Source organism: Columba livia, chromosome 1 (genome assembly GCF_036013475.1).
Source record: "Columba livia isolate bColLiv1 breed racing homer chromosome 1, bColLiv1.pat.W.v2, whole genome shotgun sequence".
In the NCBI taxonomy this organism is placed as follows: Eukaryota; Metazoa; Chordata; class Aves; order Columbiformes; family Columbidae; genus Columba; species Columba livia.
Genome location: NC_088602.1, coordinates 204,671,070 through 204,687,063, shown reverse-complemented (window position 1 = coordinate 204,687,063; position 15,994 = coordinate 204,671,070). Strand labels below are relative to the sequence as shown.

At 43.4% G+C, this 15,994-nt stretch overlaps 1 protein-coding gene across 5 annotated transcripts in view; it reads left to right on the top strand.

Moving 5' to 3' along the window:
- The window catches only part of CAMK1D (calcium/calmodulin dependent protein kinase ID), a 237,155-nt gene that overhangs the window by 182,241 nt on the left and 38,920 nt on the right, over positions 1-15,994 (top strand). For all 5 annotated transcript variants that reach the window (XM_065049282.1, XM_021298229.2, XM_005510296.4 and 2 more), the window contains exons 4-5: positions 3,429-3,567; positions 8,442-8,568. In XM_065049282.1, the coding sequence (XP_064905354.1) occupies positions 3,429-3,567; positions 8,442-8,568 (266 nt within the window). The remainder of the gene's footprint in view (positions 1-3,428; positions 3,568-8,441; positions 8,569-15,994) is intronic.

The following is a 15,994-nucleotide window of genomic DNA, read 5'->3' as shown; positions in this document are numbered from 1 at the left end:
AAGAATGAGGCCTTAAGGGGGATGGGGAGTGAGCTGGCAGGAGGGAAATTTAGTCATTTTGCTGAAAAAAACGTTGTGGAAGTATGTTCTCTGCAAATGTCGAAGGAGAGAGTCCTTGTGTGGGAAAGCACACAATATAAATCAGTATCTACTAAAGCAGTCCATCTCTTCAATATAACAAAAGTAACTGTATGAAATTGCAAAACAGCACGCACTGCATTTTCATGGGGAAATGTGCTGTATTCAGTCATATTAATTACTGCGTGGGCTCAATTTTCAGTGCAATCAATCCACAGGAAACAAAAGGGCTGCAGGGGAAATATAAAAAGACAGTCAGCTAATAGGAGCCAGATTCAATAAAGCTGTATCTGCCCTCAGTGAACGGCGAGGCGGAGGTGTGTTTGACTCTCTCCTGGCACGGAAGGCAATGGCTCCAGCAAAGGGTGTAGGGCTGAGAGGGGCTTTGAGCAATACTCGATGTAGATATCATAGAATCATTTTGGTTGGAAAAGACCTTTAAGATCATGAATTCCAACCGTTAACCCAACACTGTCACTAAACCATGTCCCTAAGCACCACATCTATGTGTCTTTTAAACCCCTCCAGGGATGGTGACTCCACCACTGCCCTGGGCAGCCTGTTCCAATGCCTGACAACCCTTCCCCTGAAGAATTTTTTCCTAATTTCGAATCTAAACCTTCCCTGATGCAACCTGAGGCCATTTCCTCTTGTTCTGTCATTTGTTACTTGGGAGAAGAGACCAACCCCCTCCATGCTCCAAGCTCCTTTCAGGCAGTTCAGAGATCAGAAGGTCTCCCCTCAGCTCCTGTTCTCCAGCTGAACCCCCCAGGTCCCTCAGCCGCTCCCATCACACTTGTGCTCCAGACCCTTCCCCAGCTCCGTTCCCTTCTCTGAACTTGCTCCAGCACCTCAAGGTCTTTCTTGTAATGAGGGGCCCCAAATTGACCCCAGGATTCAAGGTGCAGCCTCACCAGTGCCCAGTACAGGGGGACAATCACTTTGCTAGGCTTGCTGGCCACACTGCCTATATATATGAGAAGTACAGCTCCTATAGTAAGAAACTAGGAAAGGAAGGGTTTTAATTCAAGTTTTTTCTGTGCAGTGTTCAAGGTGTCATCTCAGAGCAGGTTGCTGTTTGATGGTCCTTCTGCCGGTGCAGCCTCTACCTGCCGTGTCTCCTGCCCCACTGTGCTGTGATCACAGTATCTCCTGTTTGGTACCAGGGTGTTCTTCTCACCCCATGGTCAGCCCAGCACCCTCTTCCAGCAACAAGCAGCTGGGATGCTGGTGTGGTCAGGGGTCTCCTGGGTGGACTTCAGACCCTGGGTGAACTTCACCTTCATTGCAAAGTTTCTAATTAATGCCAATATTTTAGCAAGCTATTTGGTTTGTTTGCCTAGCAGTTAAGAGGAGGATTATCTGTTAGTTGGGTTTTTTTTCTTCCAAGGTTGCTTTTCATTTTGTGTTTGTTTTTAGCAGTAGTCTTCTCTTCCATTCAGGCTCCAAACTTCCCTAGGAAGTGACTTCATGGCATTATTCAAGCAGATTATTGCTCAGAGTGGCTGTGGCTGAATTACCTAGTGTTCATATAATGGCAGGCTCCGAGTCCATATGTATTTAATGACTGTAATCATTTATTATTTTCCCTTTATTAGGTTTGTTTTTAAAGAAAGTTTTACTGTGCTATTTATGGTATGCTAAGTGGTGCAGCTTACTGAAAGAAACATATTGCATACATTTTATTTTTTAATAGGTTTTGCTTGTTAAAATGGAAATCTTTTATTTACCATAGTAGGGCAGTTTTTTCCTGACAGTTTTATTATTTCAATTACTCAGAATTTTCTTTCCTCTTTTGCTTCCCCAGATACTCCTCCAGGGAGTTCTAATGTGTCCATTCTTTATTTAAGATTAGGTTCAGAACGTGTTATTTCTAGCAGGGCAGAGGAAAAGCATAATATAACAGACATTAAATAGCGGGATGTCAAGGTTTTATTTTCTTTCTTCTTTGAGCTGCAGAATCCTTTCCCCATCTGTGTCATCTGGTGATTAATTGCACTGATAATCTATTCTCCCTCATCAATAACTGTCTGTTACCAGTGCCAGGCAGGGGCCGTGCTCCGCCTAAAGAGTTTGTGGCTGGTGACAAATGAACGTACATGTGTGGGTAAACGGGGGGACCTCTGAGAGCATTTAAAATTGACAGAGACCTAGAGTTCTTTAATGAACTAACACTCTATAGGTACTGGTGGGAACTACCGTATGCATTTCACCTGCTGGTGGGTAAAGGAGAAAGGGACCATTCTCCCAGCGCAAAACCCAAGGCTTGGTTGGTAGAGTAAAAAGTGAACCCCAAGGGATCATGCTAGTAGGGAGCCCCACAACCCCAGTGGGACAACACCAGGGGGAAGGGCAGACCAAATTCACCTGTATGAAGTTCATTAGTGTGGGACAGCATGAAAACCAGTGTCTGCTCTCTTGGCTCTTGTTGGCTAGAGCTGTGGTTTCCATCTGCAAGTTCTAGTGAGTCTTTGAGGGATGCTGGTGGATGGAGATCGGACATGAGCCGGCAATGTGCGCTTGCAGCCCAGAAGCCGATGGTGTCCTGGGCTGCATCACAAGGAGCGTGGGCAGCAGGTCAGGGAGGTGATTCTGCCCCTCTGCTCCGCTCTGGTGAGACCCCACCTGCAGTGCTGGTCCAGCTCTGGGGTCCTCAGCACAGGACACACGTGGACCTGTTGGAGAGGGGCCAGAGGAGCCACAGGAATGATCCGAGGCTGGAACAGCTCTGCTGGGAGGACAGGCTGAGAGAGTTGGGCTGTTCAGCTGGAGAAGAGAAGGCTCTAGGGAGACCTTATTGCAGCCTTTCAGTGCTTAAAAGGGAATGATGAGAAAGATGGGGACAGAGTTTTTAGCAGGGCCTGTTGTGATAGGACGAGGGGTGATGGTTTTAAACTAAAGGAGGGGAGATTCAGATTAGACATGAAGAAGAAATTTTTTACAATGAGGGTGGTAAAACAGCGGCCCAGGTTGCCCAGAGAGTTGGTGGATGCCCCATCCCTGGAGACATCCCAGGCCAGGCTGGACGGGGCTCTGAGCAACCTGATCTGGGTGAAGATGTCCCTGCTCATGGCAGGGGTGGCACTGGATGAGCTTTGAAGGTCCCTTCCAAGCCACGCTATTCTATGATTCTGTGTGATGGATTTTACTTTCCATTATAGCATAACCAGTCCTGGACTATGGGAAAACCAAACCCAAGTGCTTGCTGGAGCAGTGGAAGATCTCCCAGAGCTACAGACAGATGTGCTCAGACTGCCTGTGGCTAGTGCATGGACCTGGTCATCCTTTAGTGAGGTAGAAAGCATATTTTGAAGAAAATCCTCACACTTGCATCCTGTTGTGTTTTCCAGAGTGTCGGGGGGAGAGCTTTTCGACCGCATTGTCGAGAAAGGTTTCTACACTGAGAAGGACGCCAGCACCCTGATCCGACAGGTCCTGGATGCCGTCTACTACCTGCACCGAATGGGCATCGTGCACAGGGACCTCAAGGTACAACTGCAGTGTGACTCGGTCCTCTGAACAGTGTTAATGAAGGTTGCGTAATTATGTGAGCCTAACGCACATAAGTCCAACCTCCTGTGGGACTGGCTGTCTCAGTAAGGATTTACCATAAGAGGGATGCTCTGAAGGCTCCACATCCTCCCATCACAATTGTTTTTAATGAGGACTTTGCAATCAGAGCTGTTACAATGGGAATTACGTGTGTATGATGTGGGAAACAAGTTGTTCATTGAGACCTAAAATGTTACATTAAGGCAGGAGACTCATCTCAGATGCGATGTGTTTACTGCTGTAAAGGATCTTACAGATTTACTGTGCTATAATATATTCAATTTTCCTTAATAATGATCAGTAACAGTAAGTAGTGTGCGAAAATTCAATGATTTCATATTGTGCTATTTGGATCACTGCTTTTGGAGACGTTGTTAACAGTGAGGATTCTCCTAAGGAACATTGTGTGCAAATGTGATTTTTATAATTTTCCTTTTAGCTGTACTGTGTTATCACATCAAAAACTCAGCTTTTCTGGAAAAAAAACAAAAAAAAAACCAAAAAAAAACCAAACCAAAACAAAAAAAAAAACAGGATATTTTTTCTATATTGTTTCCTTCCTATATCTTTAACTGTCATTAAGATAATCCAAAAGGCTTACAATTCATAACACACAGCTAAACCTCCCCTTCTTTAGTATCTTAAATAATAAATCCGCAGAAGGCATCAGAAGAAGAAACAAATGTCAGAAGAAAACTGGGGGTTCTGTTTCTGAGCTAATTAATCTTCCGAAGTTTACTGCCAGTAATTAAGAATTCAGTGAATGAAATAACACCTCTGGTTATGTTTTGGATGGATGCTCCAAACAGGAATTGCCGTGGATGTTGGTGCTGTGGCCTTGAATTGTCCCTATGTAAAGATAATAGACTTTGACAAAACGGGTCAAATTACCTGAAGGCTTAATGAACATTGATAGAGTGAAGAGCTACAAAGAAGCCCTTTTGGTTTTGTTTTTTTTTTTTTACCTTCTTAAATACAATTTTTATTAAATGTATTTTTAAATTAATTGAATTTTTAATTTGGTCTAACATTAAACCGTAAGTTTGTGATTTTTGGCAAGTCCTCTTCATGAAGGTTGTAGTGCTGAGAATATGACCTCGCTGTTTTGTCTTAAGATGGATGAAAAATTGTGGCAATACTATTTATTTCCTTTTATCCCCTCCAAAATTAGTGCTGATATGAAATGCTGTGTGGTGCAAACCAATAAATGGCAGGCTTGTTCCTAAAATGTGATGCAGTGGGGCCAAAATAGAGCCCAGTGTAACCACCAGCACCACAGTTCTCCAAGGTGCCCAAGACAGGCAGACGTGGCCTTGTTTTGTGAAAACCTCAACACAGCGTTTTTCTTCTGCTGCTCTTTGGCTCCAGATGTGAAGCTTTTTGCTACACAGGGGCCATTCCCACAGGATTTTAAGCTTTTCCACACATTACTGCAGCAAGGGACTTGCCTCAGGCTTGGATTCCTCTGCCAGAAGTGGGCATCTATGAGCTTCGCTTCAATAGATAGAATAGAACAATAGAAAGTAGAAGCATATTTTTTAAATTATTGATTTTGCGCTCTTTAAAGGAAAATATACAGTGCTGTCCACAAATAGTATTTCCTCCTCAGCATTGTCCAGTTTAGTCCTAATAGTCCCAAATAATGGGTTTTCTGTAAGGAGACACGGGTTAGTCTTCCGTCTCCTACAATCTTCACGTGCGGCCTTCAGTTCCCATTCATTTCCTGAAGTACATAAAGATATTTTAATATTTATTAGAGCTCCCCTGCACTTCAGTATGGAAGCATTGTATAGAATTTTAACATGGCCGGCTTTCTCCTAAGTTCAATCTGCAGAAAATAACTTCAGGTTTATTTCTGCAACCAGAGGTTTTGGAGGGAGGTCTGAGTGCTCTTAATTCAGACACTCCATTGTGCAGGCTCTTAATATTCCTGCCTTTGTAATTTAAAGGAAGGCTGTAGCTCTCACTTTAAAACAGATCAAACTTATTAAAAAGTTCCTATAATAAAATATGAGATCTGTTAATTGGGAGGTGGATTCATCTGTGAATTACTTTCAGAGTTTATGTAAGGACATACTGAATTTAGATCAAACCAACATTCTCCGGTGGTATTTTGGGGCAAAGACTAGCTCTTTTCCTTTATTTTTGTTTGCAAGTCTTTGTCAGTACCATATCAGTTGTTTTAAAATGAGTCATAAAATATGGTGTGTGAGGAACACCTGCTGTGAATTTCTGTTAGCACAAACATACCATGATGGCAAAAATGTGGATATAATAAGGCTTTTGATGATCTCAAAATATCAAGATAAGTGGAAGTTTCTAATTGTGATCCCTCAAAATGAAACTCTGGGAAAGAATCCACTCTACAGAAATATAAGCCTTGAAAAATCTATAATGATTGTTTATTGTAATTATGTGTTATTCAGATACCAAAATAGTATTTGCTGTAGTTGGGAGAAGCTGATCTGTGCTCCACATCTCTAATCTAAATAACACAGCAGCAGATATCAAGAGGTGGCAGCAGATAAAGTCCAGGGATGTCCAGGATGTACAAAACAACTGAAAGACTCGAGCAGCTCTGCTTGGCAGTGAACCACCTCCTTAACACGTTTGGAATTATCCAGCTTGAATGACCAGAGTTCTTTTAAACAGATTTTTTAATGGTTTGAATTTGAAATGGGAGGGTTTCTTGGCTTTACTAAATATGAGAAAGTGGCTGCCTAAGGTGAGTTACACTGGTAAAAATCAGGAGTAGCTCCAGCCAAGGGCTGACTGTGGCATGAAACTGACTCATGCAGTGCTTGAAAGCAGTGGCAGCGTTATAAAGGCCAACTAAAGATATAATGACAAAAAACATAAATGGTGTAACTTCATAATTATTTTTATGAATAGAATCGTTTCCCTTTTTGGCTCCCTCTGCCTCACAGCTTGTAGATCGTCTCATGGGCATCATATCCCATGGATAAAACCATCGCTTTGTGGCTTCACGTTGGGGTCAGGGAGCCAGAAAGAGCTTTAACCTTGAGGCTAAGCAGGATAGAATCACAGAATCACAGAATGTCAGGGATTGGAAGGGACCTCGAAAGCTCATCCAGTGCAATCCCCCTGCTGGAGCAGGAACACCCAGATGAGGTTACACAGGAAGGTGTCCAGGCGGGTTTGAATGTCTGCAGAGAAGGAGACTCCACAACCCCCCTGGGCAGCCTGTTCCAGGCTCTGTCACCCTCACTGAGAGGAAGTTTCTTCTCAAATTTAAGTGGAACCTTTTGTGTTCCAGTTTGTACCCGTTACCCCTTGTCCTACCATTGGTTGTCACCGAGAAGAGCCTGGCTCCATCCTCCTGACACTCACCCTTTATATATCTGTAAACATTAATGAGGTCACCCCTCAGTCTCCTCTTCTCCAAGCTGAAGAGCCGCAGCTCCCTCAGCCTTTCCTCACATAGGAGATGCTCCACTCCCTTCATCATTTTTGTTGCCCTACGCTGGACTCTTTCCAGCAGTTCCCTGTCCTTCTGGAACTGAGGGGCCCAGAACTGGACACAATATTCCAGGTGTGGTCTCACCAGGGCAGAGTAGAGGGGCAGGAGAACCTCGCTTGACCTACTGACCACCCTCCTTCTAATACACCCCAGGATGCCATTGGCCTTCCTGGCCACAAGGGCACAGTGTACTCAGAGTAGGATAGAGAAGACACCCTCCAGTGTTTCTTCATTGCCCCTTTCCCCAGAAGAAGAGGTTACGGGATGAAGACAGATGCTGGTGCTTCTGCGCTGCAATTGCTCCTCACAAACCCAAGCTTGGATGTGTCCCGAGGAGTTTGATGATGTTGTGTGGCCACAGCTGCTTTTTGACATTTCCTGGAGCACACAGGGGCTGATGGACAGAATCTGTTGCATGCGGGTGGGTGTTTGTACCAGCTTCTGGGCAAGAAGTCTACACCAGGCTTGTGTCAAAACATTGGGTATCCGGCACTTTTGTAGATGAAGACCCCAAGGTCTGGGTGGTGCAGTGGCACCCTGTTGCCATCAGACTGTCAGAGCGCCAGCCTATGCTGGACCTTTTCTGCGAGCCCAAATATGAATTAGGGGAAGAATGTGCTGTCACAGCACCCAGCAAGAGCTTTGCTGTGGAGCAGCAGCGCGTTCAAAACGCTTGGAAGGAGAACTACGCTGCAGCAGATGGAGCTGGTTGCGCTCTCCAGACCGCCTGACGTTGATATAAAGTCACAGGGCTTTGTGGAGTGATTCTTGTTTTCTTTCAGCGTAAACAAGTCACGGTGCTTAGTGCTGTAGCATTTTTTCCTAATCGGCTTTAGCTAAAACATCCTCTGTTAACTGTAAAGGCATTTCCTCTCTCATAACTTAATTCCAGCAGGGAAGATACAAAAAATCTCTAATACCTGCTATTTTCCTTTTTATTTTTTTAAATGCTGTATAAAAACCTTCTTGTTACACTACCTGGATTTACCATGTTTACCTGTCTTCAAATTAATCCTTCTGTTTTATCACTCTGAAGTGCTGATAAGTCAGACGCATCTCACAAGTAAGGGACTTATTTCTTATTTGGGGTGCCAAAGGAGATGTTTGTTATCACAGGAAAGTTACTCAAAGCCCAAGGTGTCAGCTTCTTTCATTAGTTACCATACAGGAGTCTGTATCAGTTGTAAGGGCAACTCTTTAGGATTTAGGGGAAACAAATTATATTACTGTATGGTGTAACTAGGGTTGTACTAAATGTAACACATCAGCCCACACACATTGTTACTGGATTTACATATTCAAAACACATTTTGCTTGTTCTCCTTTCCAGCCCGAGAACCTGCTCTACTACAGCCAGGATGAAGAGTCAAAAATCATGATCAGTGACTTTGGATTGTCGAAGATGGAGGGTAAAGGAGATGTGATGTCCACAGCCTGCGGGACGCCTGGCTATGTTGGTAAGAGGTTTGGTTATATTGCCATCCAGTCTTCCCAGCTGCAATACAGACAGTGGAAAGGAAATAATACATGTTTTCTAGTGCTGCTACATAGCGCAGATGAGATGTTATGGATGTTTGTTAGATTTCAGAAGTTGCTGGTGCTCTGCCTTGTGTGCTCTTCTCCTTCAGGTCTCGATCCTGCAATCCTGCTCTGGGTTTGTAGGATTCACTTTCATTATTTTAATTCTTTGCAGAATGAGTTCTCTCGAAGGCACTGCCTGTACTTAAATCAGGAGCACCTGAAGAATAGCCTCAAATACATTGATTCTGCAAAACCAAGATGCTTTACTCAATGTAACATATTATTTTAATCATAAAGGATAGCATTTGCCAGATTCTCCTGACAGAAGAGCTGCCTTTATTCAGACATGTTCAGTGATCCTCTGTTAAAACCACATTAAGCTACTGACTCCTAGATATCAATAAGCAGAAGCTCATTAGATCCTTGGGTATTCCTGGATGCTATCAATTTGTTTCCTAATTTTGATTCTTTGCTCTTCCATCCTTTCAGTAGCAATTGTACCAGGCTATGGATTAGCAGTGTGTTTACTGCACCCTTTTAAAAAAGTTAAAGTAACTGAATGTGAGAACTACATGGCAGGTGACAACAAGGTCTGTTTGAGCACTATTTAAAAGGCTCACTTCATGCATGAGATGGGTCCAGCAAGCCTGTGCCTCATACTATACCAAGCTAGTCAGCTGAGATGGTAAAATTAATCTCTGGGGTATCCATGAAATCCATGAAACTCAAATGACAGTGGCTTCCCCAGGGACAGATTTGTCTCACATCTTTCCAGTAGGAATAACCTGATGTTTTCCAGTAGTCAGACGCTCCTTTTGCTTTGCAGCTGCCACCTCACCTGTGTTTTCATAGCTCTGGTGATAACACGGTATGAGAACTCAAACGATGTGGTTATCACACAGTGATCCAGATTTGTCCCAGGAATACCTTTTTCCGGGCATTATCTTCACGCTGCACAGGCACCATCTATCCTGATAACATCAGAAAAAGGAAAAGATTTCTCTGCTTTCCCATTGTGAAGCCATGAACCCATTGTTTTTTTTCATTTTAAGACAGATGAGTCAGGATGCACTCTCTACAGCCTGAAGAGCTGTCTCATGTCATCACACCAGACTGGAAATCTTCTTCCAAAGCACTAGCAGGGCTTGAGCTGAGACAGCAATTTTCATAATTTTTGCTGTCAGCTATTCTGCCCTTAATTAACATGTTTGATTTTGTTCTGAAATGGGCACTGACTAGAATAAAGTCTGTGAGACGCTGGGAATCTCAGATGATGATTGCTGAAGCGCTGATGAAAATGAGGGAGTACGGCTCTGCTTGGGCACCGGGTGATCTCATATGGCCTCTCAGCATAGCCATTTACATAAGAAAACTTGCTATTTTGGAGAAGAAGCTCTTGGAGCGTGTGACACAAATTGTCGTGGTTTGAGAGTTGTTTGAGAGCTCTCATTACTCATGGTCTGGGCGCTGATAGCTACACAAGTGTCTCCAGGCCCCTTGTTACCTTACTGAACGCAGGATTTACTCATCACAGTTCAAGAGGTCACGGCCGCTTATTTCTGAAGTGCTGACAGGAGTTTTTCCCCTCTGTCACAAAGAAAAACCTCTTTAAATGTTAGTTCTATTTCTTTTTTCCTCTTTTTTTCCACAGGAGGCAGCTCCTCTATAGAGCTTCTTTTTTTCTTCATATAATTGCTTGCCCAGACAACATTTTCCAAGCACAGAAAATTTTTGTTACCAGTCACTGTGGTGATGCCCACAAAGGCCTCCATGAGCGTTATACCTGATGGAATGGCTTCTACATACATGGTCTGCAATTTGTCCACATCTAAAAGCTTTTATGCCTTCCAACATGGCCCCAATTTGCAGCACCTGCCTGTTGCCCTCAAATAAATGTAAAGATCCCTTCTCCTCGTAATGGCACAACATGAATATGTCTCCTCATCTGGACTGGGGCAGACATGGGCCACGGTGCTGGCCCATGAAGCATCCTCTCTGCCAACTCTTTTTGGGTTCTTTTCCATATATTTTACCTAGCATTGAAGTCACACTCAGAGATTCATCACTTACAAGGTGATTCCGGGCACTTTTTTTTTAAAAGGTATGTAGAACATCCCATTTTCTAAGATATTATGAGGAATTAATTATTTTTCTTCAATTCAACCACTTCACTTTTTAATTTCAGGAAAAAACTTAGACACCTATCACACGCAAAACACACCAAAGCCTGGTCAATAAGTCATCAACATCTGCTGCTATTTATAGTTCTTTACCTCCAGAAATGGATCCATTTGGATCCTGTTGCGCAAAGTGCTGGACAAGCTTCTGACTTGGTAGCAGACCTGATCTTAACTCAGGTCTGCTGCCCTTTGCAAGCATTTGCAAGTATGCAAGGCCTCCTATCTTTTCTGTCTAATTTCCCTGAGTAGAACATACTTTCAGCTCTCAGTGTTTCAGTTTTTAACTCAACTTTTCTTAGTTTCAGTTCCAAAGGATAATGGTACCTGAGACAGTAAATTCCTGTTTTTGTGGTTCAGAAATTCATCAAATAAGTGAGGGTGTAATTGTAATTAATCTTCTTAATAAGTATCAGTTTTCTTTCTGAAAACTGAAGTAACACTTATCAAATTAGAGTGTATCTAAAATGAGCATAACCGGTAGTACATTAGCACATTATCCTTTAAGACTCTGCCTTACAGATTAAATTACTGTCAACAGTTCAGAGATCTCATTCTTTTCAGGAGTTTTGTCAGCAGTTTTAGTCCTACAGTGTAAGATGATGGTTAGAATAATTTAACCCAATTAGACTTAGTTGAGGCACTTTTGTTAAGATGCAAATCTAAATGTTTACTTACTGAAGAGTAAGATAGTACAACCTCTTCTAATGTAAAGGTCTTGCATTTTCTTATCTGTTTACCACTGTTATCTCCCTCCACTTCTTAGAAAAGGAGTTTAGTTGGGACTAGATGCCCAAATTCTTGATAGCACCTAAACTGGGTAAGATGAGGCAGCTTGTGTAGCTTATTTCATTACAAATTAGGTGTGTGGATTGGCTTGCATGGATTCCACCCCATCGTCTGAACTGCACAAGTGGTGTTTTGAAAACCCTGAGTGATCTGTGTGACTATGGGCAAGATCTGTGTAAGCCAGTAGTGATCTGTCATCTTCAACATCATAGATTTAGGCTGCTCGGCTTGACACCATTTATAAGAAATTTATTTTGATGAAGGAGGTGTTCAAAGGTGCCTGAAGATGAGTCATCCTTGAGGTGTGTCAAGTTGGACACTCACCAGGAGGTGACTCTGGTTGCTCAGCAAATTCCTTTAAAGAAATTTCTGGCTCTTTGGGAATTAGGTCTCACTGTGAGAGTTGGCCTCTCTAAAAGCTTTGGTTACTTCTGCAGATGGTTCTTGGACTTGCAAGAAGCTCATGAGCATTGAAAAGTTTGGAAAAAATGTCAGAAAGCCTGTCTCAGGCAATCTGATCTCCTTTTGCAGAAATGCTGAATTATGAACCATGTTTGTGACTGCCTAATATCTTAATCCTACTGAGATTTAAAATTCTTGCTCTGAGTCCAAACCCAAATTCAAGCGAAATTTTCTTGTGTTTCTCTGTTGTAAGGATTGGGGCTGGACCCTGGATATGTGGTTGGTCCCTGTACACCCCATCTTACTCACTTGTTTTATTGTCTGTAGTGCTTTTATGAAAGGTCATTTCACACCTCTCAGCTCTGCCAGAAATGCAGTAGCAATTTCAGATTATATCAAAGCAGTGTGTTTCTCTTTGCCCTGCACAAGACCAAACCATTTAAGTAAGCAATACATTTCCATGTTGAGTTTTGGCTTATTTGGTATCCTTTGAGTCAAAGGTTGAAAATATTCAGTAAGCCTTTGGAATACCCTTATTAGCAAAAAAGCAACCCCAAGAGTTGTTTCGGCAGAAACATGAGTAATCAAGTAAAAACAAAGCATGGGAACTACCCTCACCAGGGTTTGCTCAGGCACAAGCTCGTGACAGTGCAATCACTCAGCTCCATTGCCATATCCTGAAATGGGGTTTGCTTGCATGTGTTACAGCTGCATTATGTTCCATGTTTCAATCTGAATCTGACTCAGTGATATGAAATACGGACAACAGGCGCACAAGAAGCCAGCAGAGCTGCACCAAAACCCTGTTATCCTTCAGAAAGAAGCACCAAACTGCAAAGTCTTGACCAACCAGAACAAGATGAAGGCTGGAGGGCTGCATGAAGGAGAGAATGAAGTTATTTTCATCCCAGGAGTCCATGGAAGAGAGACTCTTGTCTTGCGGTGAAGCTGCTTCATATACCTCTTAGCTTGTTTGCGCTGTGAGGAAGATGATTTGTATAGTGGCAGGAGAGTTCACATTCCTCTTGCACCATCTTTGTCATCAGGCAAGGGACTGGGTTGGCCCTTCATACATCCAACCATCTTCTCTATGGTGCAGAGTAGTTCTTCTCTGTCCATCTTCTTGAGGTGGTACCTTCGAGTCCTAAGCAATGGTGCTGTCACCATCTCCCTTTGGTGTCCCTTACAAACTCTGCCCGTTATTCACCTCCCCTCTCAGATTTCATGGCGACCTTGTACCTGTGCAGCCCATTTGTGTTTCCCCTTCTTTGCTTACCCAACCTGCCTACGTGATGGGAACTGGCACTAAAATAGTTACCAGCTGAACTACTAGTCCTGGCTTGCATGAGGCCAGTTTGCTGGGCCAGTTGAGTTGTGTCCCTGCTTAATCTCAGCAGGTCCTTAGTTACTTTAACCCTATTTAGATCTTTTTATTCCTCCCACACTGATGGCAGCCTGCTGATTTGTCACTCCTATGGGGATCTTCAAGACAGTCACTCTTTGTTCAAATGCCTCATTCCTTCTGGCACACAGCTTGCGGGAAGCCATATAAACCACAGAAAATAGCACTGGACCAAGTTCTCATGAGACAGCAAAATCTGCTGGGAGCAGCACCATCATGGGGGTGAAGGGGAATCGCTTTAAAGCGTGAGGCTGGCACAAAGAACAGGCGCCCTCCTGACTTGTACAGTTTGTTCGACAGGCTTAAAGTATCAGAGTGATCCCCATCACTTGAGCTGTTTGCAAGAACGTGGATTGCTGGTTTTGGCATCCAGCAGCTGCATTTTTAGGGAGCTTATTAGCATAGCTGTGTTCACTGGAGGTAATGGCATAGCGCTCTGAAAGGTTTCCAAACATTCCTGTAGCTTTTCTTAGAACCTCCATTTGAAACAAGCCTTTTAATTTTTTCTCTTATTAAAAGCAAAACCCTGAAGTGTACAACAGCAGATCATCTGGCCTGGGAAGCACATCTTCATGTGCCGGCAGGTGGGATGATGCCCTGGGACCATTACTCAACATTTTACCTGCCACATTCTGCTGGTACCAATGCTGATTTGGCCTGAAACGCAGTTCCTGATGTGGAGGAAAGGTCCAGGTTTGCTTCATGGACTTCCCTGTCTCTGGAGGACCATTGTGTAGCATTCCCCAGGGAGGTGTGCTGGCAGCCTTTGCTCAGCTGGCATTTCCCCAGCACCACAAACAGGAGCTTTGACTGTCCCCTTCTCCTCACTGCTGTTTTGTCTCCTCAGCTGTCTGTGTTGATCCTTAAGTGCCGTCAGCTCTTGGATGTTTTTTCATTGCGTCTCCTGCTCTTGCCTCTTGGCGCTGATCTGCTGTCATTTCTGCGAGCTCCTCTGACTTGTTTTTCAGCTCATTAAATATTTTCGGCTTTTCTGTGTATCAGAGACAGATGATGCTTGGCTATGTTCTCCTGTTCCTCTTGCATGTCTGCTCTTTGGAATAAAAATCAAATGCAGCCATTTGGCCTTAAAGTAGTTATTTAAACCTCTTGCCTTTCTTCATTAAAGTTTGCCAAAGGGGAGACAATAGCCTCACATTTGCTTTGGGTTTGATCCTGTGGTATTCTTACCTTCTTCACAGCCACCATCCGCAGCAGCACCTGTCTCTTATCAGTGCTCTTCACTCCTTTAAAACAGAGGAAAATGCCCCAGCACAGCTTTGATGTTTTAAGAGGAAGAATATTTATATAGTTCACATCCCCCCATCTCAGATTTGCTTTCTGTTATGTTGATGTGGCGTATCTATAATGTCAGGAGCTCACTAGGATCCATAGTGCTCAGGAGCTATTTGCATAATATTTTCTTTGGGGGAATATAAGATGTATAATGTTTACCAGTCCAGAAAATGATGCAAACAGGAGCAGCCTGACAAAGGTAGAAGAGATACACAAATTAAATATTGGGAATTTAGAAGGACTGGAGACTTGGAAAACATCTAATCACCTAAGGACAGGGGAAAATTGTCTTCCTTCTGCATATTTTGTCACAATTTCAGTCATAAAGGATGGAACAAAAAAGGAAACTGAGTCTCAGAAAGCCTGTTTGATACGCATTTTGAAAAACTATCCTTTTTGAGGAAAACTTGGAGGGAAATTTTTATTAATTGGGAAGGAAAGAGATTTAGGGACACAAGAGTTGTCTGGGAAGGTTGTGTTGAGCAGCTTTGAGGAACAACTGTTCTACACAAGAGAAATGTCAATTTCCCAGACTGTCCCAGCTTGCCAGGTGTTCTGGGAGGCAGTGACAGGCCAAACAGGACAGCTCTCTAGTCCTTTATTCTTTTATCCCAAGTTTGTCTTCAACTTCAGCCCTGCGAACTGACTAGCACCCACGCTGACACGCGGACCCTGACCCGGCTGTTGGGAAAGGAGTTACATTTTGGGCACCAACCTTTTATATTCATAGAACCATAAAATAGTTCGGGTTGGAGGCGATCTTCAAAACTCATCCAGTGCCACCCCTGCCATGAACAGGGACATCTTCACCCAGATCAGGTTGCTCAGAGCCCTGTCCAGCCTGGCCTGGGATGTCTCCAGGGATGGTTCATCCACCACCTCTCTGGGCAACCTGGGCCAGGGTTTCACCACCCTCAGTGTAAAAAAATGTCTTCCTTTCCACAGCTTTGTCCCTGTTTTAGTAAGAACATTTTAACCTTGATATTGATAGACTACAGCAGTGTGCCAATGTCCTGCAAGGAGTCAGGGGCTTCTCAGAATTGTGGTACAGGTTTCTGCCTGTAGCACCTAGGACCAGGTTAGGAGCCATTCATGCTAGGTACATTGGAAGGAAGCTTCCTTTGGCACGTAGTGGATAGGTGTTGGATTATTCATACATTACAACAGTGTCTTAGGATAAACAATATAGGAACAGAACCATCATTTTAATTTCTTATACATGCTGGAATCCCAACTTGCTGGATGACTTGAAGATCGGGGTAGTATTTATCTTGTGCTGCAGATTGGGGTGTATCCCAG